Source organism: Thermobia domestica, chromosome 7 (assembly GCF_964235325.1).
Source record: "Thermobia domestica chromosome 7, izTheDome1.hap1.1, whole genome shotgun sequence".
Taxonomy (NCBI): domain Eukaryota; kingdom Metazoa; phylum Arthropoda; class Insecta; order Zygentoma; family Lepismatidae; genus Thermobia; species Thermobia domestica.
The window spans coordinates 263,476,461-263,494,762 of NC_137460.1; the positions used below are offsets into that span (position 1 = coordinate 263,476,461).

The 18,302-nt window shown below is 33.8% G+C and overlaps 1 protein-coding gene across 2 annotated transcripts in view; it reads left to right on the forward strand.

Moving 5' to 3' along the window:
- The first annotated feature begins 3,916 nt into the window (after window positions 1–3,916).
- The window catches only part of LOC145690878 (uncharacterized), a 37,866-nt gene continuing 23,480 nt past the window's right edge, over window positions 3,917–18,302 (forward strand). Inside the window, exons 1-2 of one of the 2 annotated variants that reach the window (XM_081766279.1) lie at window positions 3,917–4,471; window positions 8,985–9,550. In XM_081766279.1, the coding sequence (XP_081622405.1) occupies window positions 4,107–4,471; window positions 8,985–9,069 (450 nt within the window). In that variant the 5' untranslated portion in view covers window positions 3,917–4,106 and the 3' untranslated portion in view covers window positions 9,070–9,550. Of the gene's footprint in view, window positions 4,472–8,984; window positions 9,551–18,302 lie in introns of those variants that run through there. The other variant, XM_081766278.1, reaches the window with a different exon arrangement.

An 18,302-nucleotide genomic window follows, 5' to 3' on the forward strand; every position in this document is an offset into this window, starting at 1 on the left:
TTGGACATGTTAGTGGGGGCTACCACTTAGACAGCCCCCAATTTGTTTTCGTACTTGCGGCGCCCCTAATTTTTTTCAAACATATCGCCTGCATATTTCTGTATAAACGAAGTACAAACGATTGCTATAATTTGTGATTGAATAGAACATGCTGGTGGGGGGCTCCCGCTTAGACAGCCCCCACTTTATTTTCGTTGTGGCGGCGCCCCTAATTGTCTACAAACGAAAAATTTACCTGCACATTTCTGTACAAGCGACGTACATAGGAGTGCGACAATTCGTGATTTAATTAGGCATGGTAGGGGGCTTCCATGTAGACAGCCCTACCACTTTGTTTTCGTTCTGGCGGCGCCTGTAATTGTGTACAAACAAACATTTCGCCTACACACTTCTGCACAAACGACGTACAAACGTTTGGGACAATTTGTGATTGAATTGGACATGGTCTGGAGCTACCACTTAGAGAGCCACCACTTGGTTTTCGTTCTGGCGGCGCCTCTAATTGTGTACAAAAGAAAATTTTGCCTGCATATTTCTCTACAAACGAAGTATAAACGATAGCGACAGTTTGTGATTGAATTGGACATGTTAATGGTTCGCTACAACTTAGACAGCCCACACTATGTTTTCATTTTGGAGGCGCGATTCATTGTGTACAAGTGAAAATTTCGCCTGCACATTTCTGTACAAACGACGAACAAAAGATTGCGACAATTTGTGATTGAATTGTACACGGTCGGGGGCTACCTCTTAGACAGACCCCACTTTGTTTTCATTCTGGCGGCGCCCCTAATTGTGTACTAATAAACATTTTGCCTGCACATTTCTGTACAAACGAAGTATAAACGATTGCGAAAATTTGTGCTTGAATTGGACATGGTGGGGTGCTACCACTTAGACAGACCCCATTTTTTTCTTTTCTGGCGGCGCCCCTAATTGTGTACAAACGAAAATTTTGCCTGCTCATTTCTGTACAAACGAAGTGCAAACGATTCCGATAATTTGTGGTTGAATAGGGCATGTTGGTGGGGGGCTACCCGTTAGACTGTCCCCGACTTTGTTTTCGTACTGGCGGCGCCCTTACTTATGTACAAACAAATATTTAGCCTGCATATTTCTGGTTCAAACGAAGTACAAACGATTGCGACAATTTGTGATTCAATTGGACATGGTGGGGGAGCTACCAATCAGACAGCCTCCAATTTGTTTTCGTTCTGGCGGCGCCCCAAATTTTGTTCAAACAAACATTTCGCCTCCCCATTTCTGTACAAATGAAGTGCAAAAATTGCGACAATTTGTGATTGAATTGGACATGTTAGTGTGGGGCTACCACTTAGACAGCCCCCAATTTGTTTTCGTACTGGCGGCGCCCCTAATTGTGTGCGAACCTACATTTCGCCTGCACATTTCTGTACAAACGAAGTACAAACCATTGCGGCAATTTGTGATTCAATTGGACATGGTAGGGGCTACCATTTAGGGGAACTCCCTCGAGAGGAATCACTCTACTTATTTATTGCAAAAAGCAGAATTTAAAAATTCGAATTCGTCCAAAGTTATTGTGTGAAGGAACAGCCGTTTGTATGTACGTACTAATATCGATAAGTTCACTACGCGATCCCAATTAATACTTCATATACCCGCGCCACACACACACACACACTAGCATACGTACACACGAAAGTTTACCTGGTAGTATAAACATGCTTACGCCGGAAACTAGAAACAAAAAAAAAGAAAAAGAAAAAGAAAGAAAGAAAGAAAGAAAAATATCTTGTTGTACCTATATACTGAATGCACCATTACTCACAAAATCAGTTAAAAAAGAAAAAGGAAAAAAGTGTGTTAGTGAAACTTTCTAAGATTGGTACCACTGCTGCGTGTCACACATGAGATTGTTCTATAATGATTGATTCGTAATATGATGTATATGGGTTTTTTAATGGTAGTATAACAAAATACCTTCAAATTTACCACTAAATAAAAAGTGAAATTTATTTCTCAAATTTTGTAAAATCGTAGTCGGTGGGCATTATGGGAAGTCTACAATAACAAATATGCAAATAAATATTAATATACTTCACGTTTTCCAGTGGGTGCAAGAAAGCTTCGAATAGTGTTTGTTGTCATAAGCATTAGCTGATATAAATATATATATATTAAACAAAAAGCACGACATATACAAAGGAAAATATACATTCCCATTTGTCCGTCTAATTGAAATGAACGCATATGGCGTAAGTGCATGTCTAAGTTATTGACGCCTACCAACCGAAGGGAAGTGTTGAAGACGTAATCAGTGCAACGTGATTAGAAGCAAATACAGCCCACGTCACCTACACATTGCATAGTTTTCTTTAGTTGAAAGAAAACAAAGGACCCATTCTGTGTTGTTGTGTATACATTCGGCAGGGGAATTGATCGCAGCTGCCAAGGATACATTTCTTTTTACCCTTTAATATGTTCGTAAGCTGGAAAGTGTCTATACTGATAGATCTTGAGGGAGAAATGGAGCCATTGCTAATAAGTATACATGAGCAGCAATAAGTCAACAATTCCATTACGAAAGTGAATGAAGTAAATAGATTAATAGATGAGTTTTTGGATGTTTTACTTCAACGTTTTATTTCGATTAAATTGAGATGTGTAATGCATTATTGTTATTTTTATGATGTTGTAAAAGGTTATAATAAATACTTTTTCCTATTACATTCTTATGAAGTAAGCTTTGCGCTACAAGCTTCCTGAACGCGACAACACTGCACGACAGCGTTGCCGCACTTCCACTTACTGTATACTGTTTCTTCATATAAGCGCGGGGAATTTAAAGATTGGGCTGCAACATGGCACACCGTTTAACGCAGAGAACATGTTAAATTAAAAAAATAAATACTCTAGCAACTAAACCTTTTTTTGTTAATAGTTTCAAATATTTGGAACACTAAACTTCCAAATTTTCGAACAGTGTTTTGTACGTTTCTCTACCTACCATGGTGAAGGAGATCAGAGCGTTGTACATTTGTTTTAATTACACAAAAAGTATCAAGTGATGAAAAGTGAACTTTTCACAACTTACAGTTAATAGATGCATCTACATATTGTACACAGGAAATTATTTCACGTGATCTTTCTTCTGAGATATAGTCCTATAAACATTGATCTACCAAAAAAGTACGAGAAAATACACACTTTTTCATTTCATTACACATTTTTTTCTCACTGCATAGTACAAAAAAAAATTTTTGTCTTAAATATTAAAAAGACAACATTTCAGCCATTCCAACGAGGTACGACAATGCAATATAAGTTTTGACTGAACGTCACGGCAGCACCACAAAATCTGGGGCCTATCTTTATGAAATGGATATTAGAGATGCACTTCTTCCCTTTCTCGGTACAGCATCTGAAGGCGGGATCGAGTTTCTGTCTCCTCGTTCCATCAGAGGAATGGATGTCAAAAATGAAGGGTTTTGAACTTATTTTTAATGACATTAATGGTACCCGCACAATGTCCGGTGAAAGAAAAACATTGTAAAAAAGACTAATCGCGAAAATAAGTGAAAAGTATCCTGGTGTGAATGAACAATTAATTGAGATATATGTAAGAACTAGGATGTTCATTCGCATAAAATACATGAATAATAGAAATAAAATTCTAAAATCAACAAATGCCCATAGAAGAAAATCTCGGCTAGGCACGCCTCAGCCACAGTGAGGCTTACAACAAACAACTAAGCAGAGAAAGGTACGTAAAATTATTATTTAAAATTATTTATTAGTCTTTATTTTCTGTGCAAACATCTGAATTGTGTTGCTTGTGGCTGCGCGCTTCGCTTGTCTGCTCCTCTACACTTTGTCGTCCTCCTAGCTGCTCTTGCAGTGACGTCGTGTTACCAGCCAATCAGCGTCCCTTTACCGATATATCCCAACCTTATTAATTCTAGTAACCTAGAATCACTCTACGGAAGAAATACGCAACCGCAGAAGAAGATTAGACAAATAAAGTTACTTTTCTGAAAGTTCTCGTAAATCATTTCATTAACTGGCAAAAAAACATAAGGGAAGTATAAGACCAGTGTTTAATTCTTATTATATTTCAATTCACAATGGCTGGTGAGGCGTCTCTTAAGTTGGAATTGATGTGTAAAGAAGAAACTATTTATGACTTACCTCAGGAAGATCCACTAGAAGGGAAAGGGTGGACATACGAACTGATGACTGACAACAAAGAGTTAATATTGTCTACAACGGAAGGAGAGCAAGCAATGGACAAGGATACAGCTATGTGTTCTTTGGATGTGAAACTAAACGTTGATAGGGTGAAATCAGAATTAACAGTAGAAGATGATCCTGCATTTGAAAGTAATATAGAAACGCTACGAAAAATAGTGGTTCACGAGACTTGCGCGTCGTACTCTAATGACTCCCAACAATTAACCACAAAAAATTTAAATTCAGTTCGGCCAGAAAGGTAATGTTCATCTTTTCATATACTAATTGGCTCAGATTGATAATACGGTTACATGGGTTCGGAAAATAGTTGGTTAAAAGAAATGCTTCACAAGAAATATTTAGATATGGGAGATATCTCGAACGTAAGTTAGTAATCCACAATTTGGGAATGGCGTGGCACACATACACTAGCTGTATACAAATAATAAGGAATCGATTTTTTGTCAAGATATATAGGAATATTTTTTTTTTTTCAAGATATAGTGATGGCCAGAGGGAAGGAATTTAAAAGTGGGAATATTCCCGGGCTTTCCCTGGCGTATAAATTCCCGGGAAGGAATTTATTTCCATTTGTTTACTTTCTCTTCCAAATTATAAGAACCATATGACTAATTACTTTATTTTAATATATTATGATTTATTTCTGGGTGTTAAAGAATTTGGAGGTTAAAAAATTTATAAATTATTTGACGGTACTTTATATAACTAATAATATGATTTTTTTTTTTTAGTTCCATTTCTCTTTGCACTTAAAAGTAAGGTAATTCTTTAGTATTGGGTGGTCAAAACAAGCAAAAAGTAGGATGATTTACGGAAGAAATAAGTTGATAGTGATGTTCAAGTAGTCAAGAAAGTGTCGAACACATTTTTTTTAGGGCAGTAGGGGATTTATACAAAACGGAAAGGTAAGTGGAAGTGATATATGTGAGAAAAGAAAATGATTTGTTGGTAACGAAGATAGAAAACAACGTGCCATGCGGGGCTCTAATACGCGTTCATTCTCTAACGCTCGCTCTGCAATGCTGTCTGAATTTAATGTTGGTAACGTAATTTAACGTATGGAATCATAAAACAACCGCATCGGATTAGAATAGCGCAAAAACGTAGGTGCAAAAGCTTGCCTCCAAAGCTAAAGAACAGCCAAAATTAGCAAAGTACTAATTTACAAATGAAGAAAAGGAATCATTTTGTAAAGTAATTTAGAATTATGTAGAAATAGAGATGAAGTACTATTAATAAATCCTGAACCACAATTAGTAAAAGACGTTGGTCAGTCTCCTCCCTCTGACTCGAATTTTTGAAGAGGTACCCGGAAAAATTTTACATGTGAATTAAGGTATGGAATTTCGAGAAATAGGTAGAATGAAAGGTCGTGTATGGCAATGTTAGGTGCTAAAATATAAAGATAAGTAAGTATTTTGAAAGTTTTGTGAATATAAATCTGTATGCGCAAAAGTTGATAAATTGGTGAGACATGTATCTTTTAGCATTTACCCAATGTAATTGGTTTATAACGTTTAAAAATTTAATGTGTTTATAATATCAAGAATAGAGTCAAGTTGAGCAAATCCATTTAGATATAAATTTAAACTGTTTAGTGGTTTAAAAGTATTAGGTCTTACTATAGAATTTTTTCACACATATTTACAATAATTGATAGAACATATTGTACATAAATATACATTTATGCGTACTCTCTAAAAATAATAAGGTGATAAGAAAGTAACATGTACCGTTCAGAATATATATATATTTTAAAGAATCCTCTGTGGACAACAGTAATAATATGCTGTGATAAAAAAATTAATTCAACTTTGAAATCATAATATAGTAATAGAATGCAATTTTGTTTCTGATTGTAAATAAACTCCCATTTTGGGAATCTTCCCGGGAATATTCCCGAGAAATATATTCCAGGGAATTTACCCATCACTACTCAACAAGTCTTATGTAGTTTATATCTTGATAAAAAATTGATTCTTTTATTATTGATTATACATTACTCGCTAATTGTTGCACATATTTAAAATATAGGTACTCGACGATATTGTTTTATTTATATAGAGACTTTTGTAAAATAAAAAATCGCGAGAATAATATTCATCCTAAAATTTTCCAAATTAAACGTGGAATGTATTATATTGGAACAAGAACTATGGAAGTTTGTAATTTTACTCAGGATTTAGTTCAAATAGGTCTAGCCTCATTTCTCTGGAGGGCTTAGAAAGACATTAGCAAAATAAAAAATAAAGAATATTTTTACCAACAATGGATGTTCATTAATTGTAGAGGTTCACCTCCATTTCTCAATATAGGATCACTTTACGGGCTTAGTAGACGTACGTGTATTATGAATCTATGTACAAACAACTCTAACGAGCATGCGCTAGATGGCCAGTAAAAAGAAGATTGCTGTGCAGATTAGGGCATTACGCAGAATATTGGTAAAGTGGGAATCTTCCCGGGGGAATTATACGCGCTAGTATCTTCCCAAAATACTAGCGCGTATAATTGGACTTTGATGCAATTGTTGAAATTGAAATGTGAAGTATTTCATAGGTGTGGTTACTTTCAACAACATACAAAAAAGTATTTTACGTTTTTGTATTGGGTGGTCACTCTACACAAAACACATTTACACTCTACACAAAACTGCATGCATTTTATTAACATTGATATCAGGGTGGATTGATTTAAATCAGTCTGATTTAAATCACGATTTTAATCAAGATTTAAATCACTTGATTTTTTTAAATAAAAATCGTTGATATAAATCTAAATCCGAAATAAATTAATTTAAAGTGAATATAAATAAAATTCCGTTTTTGTTCTGTTATTTCGGTTATGGAAGATAATAATCATAATACAATGAGACCCAAATTTGTGCAAGCACAGTATGAAAACGAGTATCATGCAAAGGATAATTAGGGAAAATCCCGTTTTGAACGGATAACAGATGAATCCTGCTTTTTTCTTCTCGTAACATAAGGTTTTTAAATCGTTGACTATTCTTACGGGGAAATCACCACGGACATTTAAGCCGAAAATTCTATTGTGTCCACGTCTTTTTGTTTATTTTCAGATAATAGGTGCGCATATAAAGGGGTCCGATCCCCCCTCCTAAAAAAATTAAAACTGAGCGAAATTTATGTGCTAAATACATAGAAGTTCCTCGGGATCATAATTCGGCAAATTTTGGATGCGTTAAAATATCGAATAATACTTTTAATAAAGTGGACACTTTCAGATATCTAGGATTAATATTAACCGACCTAAACCATATTCACGAAGAACTTAAATGTCGACTAAAAGCAGGGAATTCTTGTTGTTAATCAGTTCAAAATCTTCTGTCGTCGCGAATTTTGACGAGAAATTTAAAGCTTAAAATACTGTATATAAAATGATAATAATACCTGTTGCTCTGTATGGTTGCGGAACATGGTCGCTTCGAGGGAAGAGCTTACACTGAAAGTACTTGAGAACAAGATCCTGAGACGAATATTCGGACCCAAAAGGAACGTGAATGGGGAATGGCGGAAACTTCATAACGAAGAACTACATAATTTATACGGTTTACCAAACATTGTTAATTTCATCAAGTCTAGGTGGCTTCAGTGAACAGGATATGGCCAGGATGGAAGGAAGTAGGAACGCTTTTAAAGTCCTAACTGGAAAACCAATCGGAAAAAGATAATTAGGAAGACCTAGGCGCAGATGGGAGGACAGTATTAAGATGCAACTCGCAGAAATAGAAATACGAAGTAGAAAGTGGATCCAATTCGCTAAGGCTAGAAGTCAATGAATAGCTTTTGTAAACGTGGCATTGAAACTCTGGGTTCCATATGACATTATTTAATTTTAGGCGAAATTTGTTTTTTATATGTATTTCGTGCCGCTAGCTAGTTCCAGTTTTTAAATATGCCCCTGCGAAATATCAGTAACTTTCGTGAGAAAAAAAAAAGTGTCATGTAGATGAATGTTGGTTTAGTTTTTCCTTAATGTTGGAAAAACATTGTTTGGGATTGAAATAGGTTAACGGTTGGGGATTAATTCCAAATTCAACCCCAATACTTTCACTTAAATAGCATAATTAACATTTAAAACTAATTCCTAATGTTTTTTCTTTAGTTCGCGAGTTGTATTATACGAGGAGAAAGATTTGAATTAAAAGAAATCGATTTAAATCAACAAAATCAACAAAAATGATTTTTTTTTAAATCATGATTTTTTTTCCACCCTCTTTGATATTGATAATGATGGTACATAATCAGTACTTAGTTTGAATTATCGATATTTGTAAAGGAAATTATGTATTTTCTGGTACCGACTATGGAACCACATTCTAATAGTTTAATATATGTCCCAAAAAAATGCCAACTAACGAAAAAAAAAATCATTTTTGAAAGATGATTTGATTTGGTCCTTTGTCCAAGAATGTGATCCGAACACTTATCAGTTTAAGATTTACGGGGTTTGTAACTTTCAGGCTGAAACCCACCCAAAATTGCAAGATTTTTTTTTTTTTTACTGGCAAGCCTGCAATTAGATTCAAACAGTGACTTTAATCGGTTCTTACAGGTTTAGTCACTTCCTGGAACTGTTTCTGCGTGAGTCACTTGGAATTGTTCGTGTTTTTGGTGTAACGTCTTAGTTCAGTGATTGGTGGTAGTTCATATTTTTCGCATTAAGTGTCTCTGTACAGTCATATGGCAGTTTGTTACTGTGACGTCACATGTTCTGTCTACTTGTAGGTGTGTGCTGTTGCTGGTGGAATGCGGTGAGTGGGTAATTGAATTTTCGTTTCATGGCGACGATCGAGTTAGCAAGTGCGATTGAGACACCGTAACATGAATTTAATACAAAGAATTTGAACTTGGCGTTTTAAAATATGTTCGTATTAAATTCGGATATTAACACATATCGTCTTTCACCACCGTGCTTCAATTGAGTTAGAGAAAACCTGTGATGATTGTGGTCGAACACTGAAGATATTCCCGACGTATGGTAAAAGTGGGCGTTTATTGGTTACTCTTATTTGTCATAATAACAAGTTTGCTCGCTTTAATAAATCGACGTCTGTGCAGAAAGGAACATTTTCAGTAATGTGCAGTTGAGTATTGCGCATGTGTTGCTGCTATCTTAGTTTTTCGGGAATCAGAAACTATGAGTTCATTTTTTATGAGTGTTCTGATATGGCGAAACGGCGAGTGCTTTCGTTTTTTAATTGATATTATTTTTATTCTTAATTTGCTTTGCATTTGTGTATTTACCAATGTATTTGCTTTGCTGCTGGTTGTTCCATCATCTTGGTGAAATATAATTTATTTTTCCCCATCATGCTTCACTGATTTATAATTAGTGATGAATGTTTTCTTTATTTTTTTTTCCTTCTTACGTTAGCTTTATAGTAGTGGTCTGACTGAATATTATTTTTTTCGGAATTTTTTATTGTACTTGAGTAGGGTGTGGGTGGGTTGGTAGTCCCCATATTGATGTCAATATTGATAGTCACCACTTCACCTGGATTGATTAAGAATGGTTTTTAGTAAAATTTGGCCCTTGTTTTTATAGTATAATTCCTAACATTGTACATTATTTTGACTCGGACAGTAACTATAACCGATTCAACTGATCCGGTTCTGGGAGCAAACTGGAGCATTTTGGGAATCATTCCTAAACTGCTCCCGACACCGGATCAGATAAATCGTTGCAGTCACTGTTTGAGTCAAAGTAAAGATTCGCCTAAAAATCTATTGCTAGTAATTCCTACGTGTATAAGCTGCAAGCCCAGTCCCCAAAAGTCTAGTGATTTCTTAAAAAAAAAAAGAAAAAAAGTCTTTTTAAATGAAGCCCCTCTCATACTACTTTGCTGGATCTGCCACTGTTCATAATTTGTTTTCTAACAAGCAATTCATTCCAGCATCTACCTAAATAGGAAATTTACCTAAATTTAAAACACAGGGGGCTCCAGTGGTAACAGTTTCCTATCTAAGCGGTATTTTGCACTGGTGCAAATTAACCCCTAGTACAGGCTTAAACGCCTTCTCTCAGTTTTACGTTTTTTATGATTTTAAAACGTTTCACATTTCAATTTCAACTACTGCATCCAAGTCCCATTATACATGGTAATATTCTACGAGACTAATTTAACTTCGACGGAAATTCTTACAGATGTTATCTGTTAAATTTTATTATCCTTTAGAGTGCCTTTACATCCTTTATCAGCCTTTACCTCTACTAGAACAAACTTTCCCGGTAATTTGACCTGAATTTAACCGCAAACATTAAAGCTGAAATACAGTTACATGTTCTATTTTACGGTGGCAGTTGAAACTTCCTCTCTACTGTTCATGGTTTTACCGACAGAGTACTTTGAATCTCTTTTCAAATTTTGTGCAAAGTAACGCCCGATGTGTAAAGTAACCCGTCTTATGGTACTTTAACATGGTTTTTTGCAAGACATCATAGTTTTGATTAAACGGTAGGTTATATATCATTATTTGATTTACCTTAACTGGGGAAAAGGAAGTGTTAAAAATGTTATTAACTTACTCTTTCTCTTTCCCTGTCATGACGTTAGGAGGATGAAGCTCGATTCGTATACTAATTTATAAGTGCTAGTTAATATACACTTATAACTAACATTATGGAGTAGGGTACTATAGATGTGAAAGACCCCAAAATATTAGGAAGAGTAGAGATGAGAAAATGATAAAATAGGGCCGCTATCACTATCGAATCCATAGTCTTCTAGCGGAGTAGGTGTTGCTCATTGGTATTTATTTTGTTTAATTTTTATAATAATATTTATTATTATAATTATGATAAGGAGTTAGAAATGTACCGCAAATGATATTAAAATCGCAAGATTGTTGCTCCTCTTATTTATTATTATCAGTTTCTTATTTCAAAATTTTTTGGATGCACATTTTTTTTTCTGAACCTTGTGCTATTTCGCCTAACGCATGGTAAAATACAAGTTTGTACAGTACTATAATATGTAGTTTTACCTAATACTGCGGAAAAAAATCCTAATGTGTATCATTTGTTTAAGAAAACTTAAACAAAACAACAAATATATATATATATATATATATATATATATATATATATATATATATATTAATAATCAACCTATTGAGCAATCGTGGACAATACATAATGATTCCAGTTATATATGAAAATATTTATAATAATCTTTAAAATATCCAACACTCGAAATCGAAAATGGCATCGGGTATAATTGTATAGCTCTTACGTAGGATATTATTATATCTTCCTAGATTGTAGAAAATAATCACTAATTATTTCACTCATCTGGTTGCGATAACGTGATTTGAAGTGAACCACCACCACCTTAGGTCCTCAGAGCGCGTAAATGAAAAGTCAAAATTTAGAGTAGGTAAAAAAAAGAAAGAAAAAAGAAAAGGATAATTTTAGTTTCTGTTATCTACGGACATAATTGTATGTTTTATATTGTCTCATATAGCAACAATTTTTTTTTCTCAGTTATTACCGATAAGACAGTTTCAAATTATATCTTTTGTTTTGAGAAGCGAAAAAACTGTTATTACCAATAACCAGTTTGATAATATTTCAAGAATAAGGATTGGAAATATTTTCCTAACTGGTTTCAGATTTGTACCTTTTACTTGCAACTATTCTACAACTAATTCTACTGAATAAATAATATATTTCTTTTCATATTTAGGAGTTTAGTGTAACAAGTTAGGAGTTTGTGCTTTCTCCAATTTAGAAAGTTGTAAGAATTTCTTTAGCTGGAAACTACAAAGAAAGTTGTATTTTTTGTATTGTATTGTATTGTTGAAAGTTGTATTTTTTTTACAGCAATTGGAAGTTTAATTATGCAGTTGTGCTTTGTAAGTTTTCCAGAAAGAACTGTCCAATAAGTGTCGTTGTAAAGCATATTTACAAATTTAGGCCCGAGAAGAATGGTTGTATATTTAAAAATTTACTACTCAGGCCAGATGTGATTCATGCTTTTTAAGCCCGAATCCGGCCAGTGGGCTAATCATTTTTTATATTAAGAAGAAGGGGTTCTAGTTTTTATTACTTCTACTTTATTGTTACTTAATTATGCACCAAGGCAGACGGTGATGACAGCAATGAATGAAAGGTAGAGTAAGAAAAGTGGAAGGAAACGGCAGAATACCGCGAAAACCCAGGTACACGTTTTTGTTCTTCAACTACAAAATCCGCTTGACGGATGGTAAACGAACTAGCAGAGCTTTACCACTCAGCCACCGTGTCTTCAATAAAAATAGAATAGTACCACTTTGCAGCTCTCCTACAATGCATATTCTATACTGATAGTAATTTCTTTTGCAATTCAGAATTTAACTAGAATATCATATACAGTGGACTCATTTTTAAGTCGAAGTCCAAGGGGACACGAGAAAACTTCGAATTATCCAAGAACATTCATTTTCACATATACTATAACAACAAACAAACCACAGTACTGTGCATCAAAAACATATTCATATGGTGTAGACTTTACCTTTAAAGCTTATTATTTGTGTTAAGACATTGACTCCACATAATTCAAACTACGTGTACAATGGGAAATATATTTACGTACAACACTAGAACATACGTTGAATAGCCCAAACAGTTAATCACCAGTAACAATTTGAATATTCTGTTCTCACTTTTAAGAGGTGGTAAACCGTATTTGCTTAAATTTGATTGTTTTTGTACGGTTAATGAATCTTGAATTTCATGTATTGCGTGGAATACGATATTAATAACATTCGGTTGACTTTATCGATAACTCACCTTAAATTTTCAACCAATTCTGAAACAAGACGAGATTGGCACACGTTCTCTATCTTTACTTCTTCCCCAACTCACCTTTATCTTCATCATCACATAGATTTTCTATTTATCTTTTGTATTTCTCTTCACTATGGCTACATCTGGATAACTGAAAACACGTTAAAACTGTATTTCTCTGTTTACATCTGTCCAACATTAAAAATTTTCAACTGCATTTACTTCGAATTACCCAAAACATAGGTTCAAAAGTTCGATTTATTCACGATTTTTTTACTATTGTTTTCAATACAGTTCTCAAGGGGAATGGACTTCTGTTCGAATTATCCAAGTTCGAATTAACGAGACTCTACTGTAATTAAGAACATGCTACTCGAAACTATTGGCATATTAGATTTTGTCTCTTTTTTTTCTCCAACTTCTGCGGTGATGACGGGTTATTAATTAAAGTAACTGATTGTAAAATTAATTTTTAGCACTTTTACGTCGGGAATCGAACTCGGGACCACGTACACAAATGGCACGCACTAGCAATTCGATCAACGGCGAAGGTCTTATGCACAAACTGTCCTATGACGAGAAAATGACAAGACTAGTGGTGGGTAAATTCCCAGGAAGATATTTCTCGGGAATATTCCCGGGAAGATTCCCCAAAATGGGAATTTTCCGGGAATTTATGAACAATCACAAATAAAAGTGCATCTGTTTCTATATATAAGTTCAAAGTTAAATTCGTTTTTGTATCAAAGTATATTATTAAAGTTGTCCCCAGAGGAGTCTTTAAAATGTATATTCTGAACGATGTTATGTTATTTTATTAATATTTTATTATATTTAGAGAGTACGCATAAATGGATATTTATTTACAATATGTTCTACGAAAGAAAATATGTTTCAAGAATGGTATAGTAAGTCTGCATACTTTTAAATCACTAAAAGATTTAAGTCTACATGTAAGTGGATTTTCGAACCTTACTCTACCACTCATATAAACATATTAAATTTTTACAAGTTATAAAGAAATTAGGTTGGGTAACTGCCAGAAGACACATGTCCCACAATTTTTTTCAACATTTGGGCATAAATATGTACGTTCGCAATATTTGCAAGAAAAATTCTTATCTTTATAATTTTGCATGTAATATTGTCACACGACTTCTCTTCCTGCCCATTTCTCGAAATGTCATGCTTTAATGTACATGTAAGTGAAGTCCGAGTACCTCTTCAAAAATTCAAGCCAGAGATAGGAGACAGACCGACCTCTATTACTAACACTGTTTCAAAGTTTTTAATAGTGCTACATCTCTATTTCTACGTAATTCTAAATTACTTATAAAATGGTTCCTTTTCATCATTTGTAATTTAGCACTTTGCTATTTTGGCTATTGTTTATATTTGGTGGACCAGCATATGCGCCTACTTTTTACGATATTCTATACTGATGCGGTTTTTTAATGGTTTCATATGTTAAATTACGTTACCAACATTAAATTCAGACAGCATTGCCGAACGAGCGTAGCCAGTGAAGGCGTGATAGAGCCCCGCAGGGCACGTTGTTTTCTATCTTCGTTACCAGCAATTCACTTTCTTTTCTCATATAAATCACTTCCTCTTACACTTACGGTTCGTGAAAATCCCCTACCCCCTAGTAAAATTGTGTTCGGTACTTTCTTGAGTACTTGTACATCACTATCAACTCATTTGTTCCGTAAATTGTCCTACGTTTTGCTAGTTTTTGGCCCCTATATTAAACAATTACCCTACTTTTAGTTCAAATGGAAATGGAATTTAAGAAAATCATTGTTAGTTATATAAAGTACAGTCAAATAATTTTAAATTTTTTAACGTCCAAATTCTTTAAAATTTAGAAGTAATTCCTATTATTTTAAAATAAAGTAATTAGTCATATTGCTCTTATAATTTGGAAGATAAAGAAATGGAAATAAATTCCTTTCCGGGATTTTTTAGGCCAGGGAGGAAACCCGGGAATATTCCGGGTCTCAAATAAAAAAGTAAGAAATTGTTTGTGATTCATATCTAGGCCCATTCTTTCTGTAAGTCCCTCAAAAATTTTAGTCATTTCACTTGTCTTTTAAATGGAGTCATTTCAAATTATAACCCCTGTGGTGAAAAGAAGAACTCACGCCATGAATAGATCCAAATTCTAAACATGTTACAAATAAAACGGTTGTGTATAATTGTATAGCTCTTGCCTAGGATATTATTATCCCTTCGTAGATTGTAGACTATGATAACTAATTATTTGACTCATCGGGTAGCGATAACGTGATTTGAAGTGAAACACCTCCAACTTAGTCCCTCAGAGCGCGTAAATGAGAAATGAAAATTTAGAGTAGATAAAAAAATAGAAAAGGATAATTTTTAGTTTCTGTTACCTACGGACATAATTGTATGTTTTATGTTGTATCTTATAGCAACAAATGTGTTTCCCTCAGTTTTTACGGATAACACCCTTTCAAATTATATCCTTTGTGTTGAGAAGCGGAAAAAGTATTATTACCAACCGCACGTTTGATAATATTTCAAGAAGGAATGGAAGTATTTTACTGACTTCGGATTTCCTTGTTTTGGATTTTACCTTTTACTTGCAGCTATTCTACAACCAACTTTACGGAATAAATAATTTATTTATTTTCATTTTTAGTAGTTATGTGTTACAAATTAGGAGTTTGTGCTTTCTACAATTTAGAAATTTTAAGAATATCTTATTTGGAAATTACAAAGAAAGTTTCAATTCGTTCTAATTCAAGCGCTTTCCAATTCGATTTTTTTTTTTTTGGCGGTGCTCTGAGCCTATCGTAGAGGTATATATTTGACATACTGCTATTCCTAGTATAAGAGGCAAGAAACTCGTGAGTATTTCTTTTAGTGAAGAAGGAAGTATTAATCTCCGTACTGACAAACAATGAAAGAAATTTTGATCGTAGCATTAAACTTCTTTTAAATTTGGGGCTCAGAACGGCTCCTACTCTGCGGATGGTATAATTTGAGACCGTTTCATTTCTTTTAGGCGAGTGAAATGAATTGAGATCTTATTTTAGAATATAGACAAATTTAAGAATATCCCAGGTACAAACTTTGTAAAATTTTCCAACCAATCTGTTTGAAACATCTTGCGAAATTTATCAGCTATTGAAAGTTATTTTGCTTCTAGTTGCAGAGAATGTAATTTAAGATCAAGATTTTCTTATTATTTGAGTGAAATAAATTTTGTTACTCTGCTTTTGATTTTGGACAAGTGAGAATGGCCCTAGATACAAGTCCCGCAGGATTTTGTGTTCCTTATTTAAGAAAAGCTTTGGAATAGAAGATTAAGAATAGATTTGTCAATACAAAATAACTATGCAAAGTATGTTTTTTGACAAAATAGAATCTTATTACCTTTAAAAATGTGCCCAACGTCGGCTTCTTCTTTTTAGTTTTCCTTTAAAGGGAGGTGTTCATTATGACTACTAATCGATTTCTGAGTAACGTTAGTTTTTTAATTTTTGTTAAGGGGCAGCAGCATTTTATCAGATAATGTTCTCGCAGTACATTTGAAAACTGTATTTTATAGTGGACTTTTCGTTCTTCTATATAGAATTCCTGTAGCCTGACATCATCGTTATTATTTAAATTTATTTCAGAACGATGTTAAGTCAAATTTCATTGTGGGTTAATGAGATGTACTCATAAAATGCCAGCGAAGCGTTACTTATTTATTTATAAATTAGCCCTGTACAGTCCAGATTAAAAATATAATCGTAAATACGAAATTACTAAGTACATCCCGCCTTTCGAACAAAATATTTTAGTAGCATAGAAAACTACACTGTCTAAGCTGAATTTCATTCTGGATTGCAGGTTTACATTAGGAAAGCACAATGATGGCTATGAATCCAAGGTTTTATGAGTGAAAGATATAAACTGCTTTTAAAAAACTTTTGTTCACTTTTATTATATTTCTTACACGGGGGAATATATTCCATTATCTAATCAAAAGTGCAGGAACGTGAGAGTACGTGGAACCAAGAATGACGAGAAAGTTATGGAGCTAATGGTTTATTGTTTACTTGTGAATCAAATTTTTGATATATTTTGTGTTTCCAAGTATATTTCCCTTTCTTTAATTTGCACTTTTTCTCGATTTTTAAAAGTTTTTCACACTATTTTCGATTGAATTCCACCAAGATATGAGTTTTCTACCATTTTGTCAGTACTTGTGTGTATTGATAGCTTTTATCATACTTCATACTGCCTTTTTAAAGAGTTCCATATTTTTGCACTTGAAGCTATAAACGCTGAAATATTTCATACAAAATCAGGAAGTTCACGAGAGAAACCTTAAAAATTAGTTAAATTTTACATTTCAAGTAGTATTACCAGTTGTTGAAAAAAACTGGAAGGCTGAGATTTCTTCGATGTTTGTTTTGAGATTGCAGGTTCTCAAAATACTGACAATTTACCAGCAAAGTATAGCATGTTTGACATTTGTTCGATTAGGACTTGCAGACAGCTCAAATTTCATAGGATACTATAGTAAGTAGCAACATAGCACTTGCAACACAGATATTTTCTATTTTGTCTCCAAGTAGTATGAGAATCGTGAAGGTAACATAAATGATATTTTTATTACTTGTTTATGGTAATGAACAATTTGTTAAATGATTAATTTATATTTTAGCTGGGTGTGACGTAAAAAGTCACGAAATATCGAAAGTGTATGCAAGGAGGCAATAATATCACATGACAGCACATGATTTGGGTACTACTTTCCTAGTGTCATCATTAGCACACCTACGGAACTATTTCCAAACAAGCAAACGGAGTGAAAATGAATAGTTTATACCCAGTCAGGAATGTCCAGAGGAATAATAACTGTATTCGCATCAATAGTAATTCTATTTAAGCGCAGATCTCAACTTTAACAAACTTGAAACCAGAAACTTAATGAAACGACATAATGATCTTACCTTTCTCCAGTCACTATTATGTTTTCATCTTGAATTTACCATGAAACCATTGCCTTCAGGAATCTCAAAAAAACACAACTCTTGAGAGATAAGGTTGTTAACTACTCTTTTCATCTTTTATACGGTACAGCTTCTATACACTATTCATACAGTATGCGGTACAGCTTCTACACAATATTCATCTTACCTTCTTCTTCCAAAGAAAAAAAAGAAAAAAACCCGCAGCGAAATGATAGCTATTTCACAATAAATTACTAGGTTTGGAAACACCTGCTCGAATCAGAGGTACCGTAGTGAGTG